General features: G+C 48.5%; 1 protein-coding gene across 1 annotated transcript; it reads right to left on the reverse strand.

The window, feature by feature from the left end:
• Positions 1–3,897: 3,897 nt before the first annotated feature.
• FAM180A (family with sequence similarity 180 member A) lies at positions 3,898–5,817 on the reverse strand. Its single transcript, XM_047095044.1, has 2 exons — positions 5,697–5,817; positions 3,898–4,242 (listed from the first exon to the last, which is right to left on the reverse strand). The coding sequence occupies exons 1-2, from the start codon at positions 5,793–5,795 to the stop codon at positions 3,898–3,900; spliced, it is 444 nt and encodes a 147-aa protein (XP_046951000.1). The 5' UTR covers positions 5,796–5,817.

Genomic DNA, 5,817 nt, shown 5'->3' on the forward strand with positions numbered 1-5,817 from the left:
AATTGTGGACAGTCCAGGCTCCCTCTGAGGTTATCTTGCCATCGTAGGATGGGCTATGATGACCCATCTCTTTCAATGCACGTTAGAGACTGGCTACCGTATATACTGCATTTGGGCCTCACTCTTGTGATGATTTTGTAACTCAGAATGACAATATCACGTGCGTGATGTTTGGGTGGCAAATATTAAAGAGGCTGGGTAATAATTAACCGCTGTGGAGATCAATATCCACTGTTCAACCCATGGACCGACCACATCACATTCCTTGGCGAGATAATCTGACATAACAAAGATTCCATTGAGCCTCGTAAACTCGATCATGACATTTTTATTATACATAAAGGAATAACTGTTAAATAAAATTAGGGAAGGTGAGCAACACGGTAAGACCAGTAGTTCTCCTTCAGGGCTCTATCCATTTTTCAGATGAAGAAAACATTTTCCAGGATACTATGCTTAAGAAATATAAGGCAGGTTTCACTTCTCTGAGGTATCTAAAGTAGTCAATCTCTTAGAAAGTAGAAAGGCAGTTGCCAGGCACTGAGGGGGAGAGGAGAGAGGGGAGTTACTGTTCCAGAGGGGTCGTCTTTGCAAAATGAAAATTCCTAGAGATCTGTCACACCACCCTGTGCCTATAGCTAACACTGTGCGGCACATATAGGCAACTCAGATGGTAAATTTCACGTTACTTTTTTTTTTTTTTTTTTTTTTTTTTTTTTTTTTTTTTACCGCACAAAAATTTAGGAGACGTTAAAATGGGTTAGGAAACTAAGGGGTGCCATGTAAAGACATTTAACAAGTGTTTAATTTTAGACCGGTCCACCGGTGGAAATACCTTCTGACTGATTTACCACTGAGGCAATTCTCTTTTAGATTCAAGGCGAGATGCGAGGGCAATGGAAGTTTCAGCCATACAGATGTTTTTCAGCGTCTCTTGAGTGACGCCAGAGGTAGCCACCAGGATAGCAACGATAGAAGAAGCTTCCGGAATTTTTAGATCCTACAAGTTTCCAGCAGTATAGAAATGGCAGAATTAGTCCCAGAAATTACAGGCACATTTCCTCTACAGATACCATGCCCCAAATTATTCTGTCTATGCGTAATTATGACAAAAGGTGATCCAGTTGTGATGTGGTGCTACCGTGTGGGATCAGTGAGGCAAAATGGGACAGTCTTTTTCTGTCCAGTCTCCTATTTCACTGTTCGTTGAGCAAAGAGTCAGGTCTTTGGTGGCATTGGTGAGTGTTATATTTGATCTTCCGCATAAATGAAGTTATTGTGATAAAGCTTCTTGTGGGAAACAATTAATTTGTATTCAGCCCCAAATAGTATTTAATAGTGTCATGGAATTACTGAAACTAAAATTTTCATTTGTCTTTAAAAAAGTCATGCCCTTCTTGTTTCTTGTTTTTTTTTTTTTCTTTTTCCCTCGGTCCTTGATTGCCACATAAACATGTGCCCCAATTCATGAGTACAAAAGTGCCTTTAATTTTTGCTGCAGGGTGAATGAACTTCCAGGTTATCACTGGTCCTGGGAACCATCCTCCCATTCACGAATCTCCTACCACTGGGAGTGACCTCGAATATCAGAACATGACAGGGAGGGACTACAAGGGTGGTCTGTCTAACCAGTGACTGAACAAAGGCTCTCAGATGCATCCTGATGGGGGTGGAGGCCCAGGATGGCCCGGGGTGGCATGCAAGACTGATGTCAGGGTATTGCACAATGTCAAAGGATTGAGCCCTCTGCTAACCTCCTCTACCCCACATCCAGAGAAAGTACAAACAGTGAAGGCAGCCATGAGGCTAATCGGCCTTTTGGGAACTCTTGGCCCTGTAGGTTGGCCTTTGTTTTGGTCAGACAGTGATACCCACAGGGGGCTGGAAGACAGTGAGCGTCAGAGTGCAAGCAGACAGAGCTAGAGTGAGCATACGTGCACCAAAAGAGACTGGGAGAAGTGGATACAAAGATAATCAGAATTGGGCCCAAAGATAAAGCAGAAGAGACACAAACCAGGTCGAAGAGAACATGGAATATTAGAAAGGGAAAAATGGGACCAAAAGCATATATCAGAGACTGCATTTGAGGGCCGTAAAAGGGTGGTGTAATCCGGGAATGAGGACCAGAGAAACCAGCAGTCATTAATCTTCGGAGCCCGAGAACATCAGGATTTTTCCATGTTGTATTTTTCTCTGATGATGAATACCTTCGTCCTACATCCTACTGTTTCTCCAAAAGGATCATGCAGCTGCAAAGCAATGACTTATTCAAAGTTTTTAAGAAGTCCAGATCAACTTTAGGCCATCATCCAATGACAATGGTTAAATACCCATTTCAGAATCAAATTTAGCCGGATAAGATGTCACTCGTTCAAAGATTAGACCTCTTGCGACGTTAGCCTCCAAAACCCAGCTGTCAAGCCAGGAGAGCCAGCGAGGAAGCCGTATCAGAGCCTAGTGCCTCCCTCTGGCAGAGACGTTCGCCTACTAGCTCCGATTTAACACGGAATTATGACAAGCCTCCCTGCTTTGTCCCTTGGGTGGGAGCAGCCAAAATAGAACAAATTGCAACGGGCAAGTTGTGTTGGAAAGAAAGAGGAGCGCCCTCTCACAGCCTCACGGTGCAGAAGGCAGGACACACACCCGGCAGAGTCAGCAAAGCCCCGGGGCCTTCTGGGCTTGGCGCAAACAGTCCAGCAGACCCCTTAGGTCCCGGTGTCCCCCTTGTGATTATCTCACGGCTGGTTCAGTGATCGTGGAACTTTCGGAAGTCGAGCGATCTTAGAGGTTATTTTATCCAATTCCTTCATCAGAACGTTTCAGAGATCCAAAATAGAAGCTCAAGATGTTACGTACATACAGTGAACAAAGACAGCAAGTCAGTATTGCTAAAATGAAGGTTCTGGCATTTGAAAGGGTAAGTTCTGTTGTCTAAAAAATCATTTGTATGTGGAGCGCTCAGTTTTGGAGCTCTCCCTAGGGTGATCCTCTCCGCATCAGCGTGCTTTCTCTGTTCAGAAGACGAGGTCAGGGGCGCCTGGGTGGCGCAGTCGGTTAAGCGTCCGACTTCAGCCAGGTCACGATCTCGCGGTCCGTGAGTTCGAGCCCCGCGTCGGGCTCTGGGCTGATGATAGCTCAGAGCCTGGAGCCTGTTTCCGATTCTGTGTCTCCCTCTCTCTCTGCCCCTCCCCCGTTCATGCTCTGTCTCTCTCTGTCCCAAAAATAAATAAATGTTGAAAAAAAAAATTAAAAAAAAAAAAAAGAAGACGAGGTCAGTTTGCAGCCTCTCTGTGGGCCCCCGCCGTGTTTCTCCTCTGTATTAGATCTGCTTTCAGAGAAGAAGAGACAAGACAGGCCATAAAATTACTGGTTTTCTGGCTGATGCTTCTTGGTGACTTTTGGAAAAGTTGACACGTGGATCTTTGGCTAACAAAGTGTTTATTTGCTATAGCTCCAGCTTTTCGTTTTAAGTATCTTAACTATGTGGAACCTTTGGAATGATGTTCATTCGGCCTCACGCCCTGATCTCTGTCCCCCCATCTTCCCGCAATGCCCAGACCTCTGTGCCGTCTCCTCTAGCTCTGTCTTCGCCCTCGGGTGTTTATGGCGGTCACTCGGCGATGAAGCGCGTCACCAGGCAAATCAGGTGGCCTTCGGAGGCATCTTGAATGACCACGCTAGCCCTTTCTTGCAGCCCCGGTCACACCGTGACACGAATTAGATGTGCTTGTCAGGGAACTACGAGGGGCAGAGGACATGGGGTTACTTATTTTATCTCTGCTACTCTGAGTTGGTGGCATGTGCTTTGTTGCAGGGCTCTGTAAATGGAGTAGAGAATGAAGAGTGTTTGGATTACCGCGTGTGCTGGTCCCTGCTCCGTGGCCGTGGGCCGGGCTCTCAGGGAGACACTCTGGGGCCCGAGGACCGCATCAAGTCATGCCTCAGGGCCTGGAAGAGGCTAAGGAGGGATTGGGCCCAGATGTCCTTCTGATGCCCTTGGGACAGGGCGGTGCGGTAGGCCGTGTAGGCCAGGGTCAGCGCTGTCCTTTCAAAGTCCTCTTTCTTGAGGATGCCAGGGTGGCTGGAGAGGCTGGCGCTCAGCCGGCGGATGTCCGGGATGCGCTTGGGGATCACGTCATTGCAGATGGTGCGGAAGTCGGAGGCTTTCCTCAACGAGGAGAGCTCCTCGTCCTTGATGGAGATCTTCAGGTCAGGGCTGATGTCAAGTTCAGCTAGCAGGAACTGGAGAGAGACACGGGGCGTGGAAAGACATGAAGCGTTCAGGCTTCACTGAGGACACCAGTGTATTCGTTACCACGTGTGTTCATTGAGGGAGACAGACGAGGAAAGAGCTTTGGAATCCAAGAGACCTGGGTTCCAGTTCCGACCTTCCCGCTAGCTGTGTAACCCTGGACGAGCTACTTAACTTCTCTGAGCCTCATTTTCCTCCTGGGTGAAATGGTTAGTAACAGTACTTCCCTGGGAGGTTGGGAGAAATAAGTAAGGCAAATACGGACAACGTCTAACACTGTGGCTGGTACAATGCCACTATTTAAGCGACTGACTTACTGTTATGAGTGCCCTGGACCAACCCCCCCCCCCCCCCCCACCGAAGATCTTCTAAAGCATGCGCTGACGGCTTGGGGTAATTTAAAATCAGAAGCTGAATCTGAAGGATGCAGAGAATTGTACGAGGAATTAAGTGGGACACAGGGATTTGTTCTCATTTCTCACCTGTTCTTTAAGTGTAGGGTGGGGTAAGCCACACGCAACCCCTGCTCAGGACCAGGCTCATATGAGGAACATAGTAAATACCTCTTGGACTCAGAGTTCTAACTCTCTTCTTTGTCTCTGACTCCCCCTGGCTCTAATCCATCTTCCATGCTGTTCTCTGCTATCTTTCTAGAACAGATCTGTTCACGTGACCCCCAAGTTCCAGACGTGGCCAGGTTTGTTCCCCGTGGCAGGATCTGAAATCTCTCCCTCCTCCCCCCAGCTCAACTGCTTGGCTGCAGCAGGCCATCTCTTTCTTAACCCGAAAGTTCTGGTACGTGGAGGATGTGGGAGGATGTCAAGGCAGGAGGGGGATTTGGGAGATCATTGTGGTTCCTCATTTAACAGTTGAGGAGATTCGGCCCCAGAGAGCAATGGGGGCATATGCAAGGTCGCACAGCCGATGGTGATCCTGGAATTTCCCCACTGAGCCAATCCAGGCAGCCTTGGGGGATTTGCCTGTGGTTTGGAGAAGGAGTGGGGTATTGGCGGCAAAGGTGAGCGAGGCAGAGGAAGAGAGCCTTCGGGGTGGCCCCAGACTGTCAGAAGCATATAGTTACTGGAGACACGGCTCTACTGAGACAATCGGGGTGGCGTTGCCTGAGCACCCCTGAGCCTTTGCTGGGGAACGTGGCTCTGCTCTGCAGCTCGGGTGCTGGTACTCGGAAATCTCGAATTTTGCCTGGACTGAACCCCTGCAATGCCATCGTTCCCTGTCACGGCGTGTGGGAAAGGGAGGAGATATGAGGAATACCTTACTGTGGGATGGGAAGGATTCGATGAATCCCCAAACTGGTCTAGACCAGGCCCTATGACAGCAGGGGCCACTCATTTTCAGGGACTTAGGTCCCTTTGCCAAAAATCACAGCGAAGGTGCGACGCCTTTTGCGTGACTTGAATTGACCACTTTCTTGTCCTCCTACCTCGTAGAGCAGTTCTACTTCCTCCAGGGAGCTCTGCAGGACGGGATTCAGGGGCATGGATGAGGATCTCTTTGGCCGATGCGCAGCAGGAAAGAGCATGGCTGCAAGAGACAGGAGTTAG

The sequence above is a fragment of the Lynx rufus genome, unplaced genomic scaffold (genome assembly GCF_022079265.1).
Source record: "Lynx rufus isolate CCGP_SWC_20201006 ecotype Redwood Valley unplaced genomic scaffold, mLynRuf1.p SCAF_4, whole genome shotgun sequence".
NCBI lineage: Eukaryota > Metazoa > Chordata > Mammalia > Carnivora > Felidae > Lynx > Lynx rufus.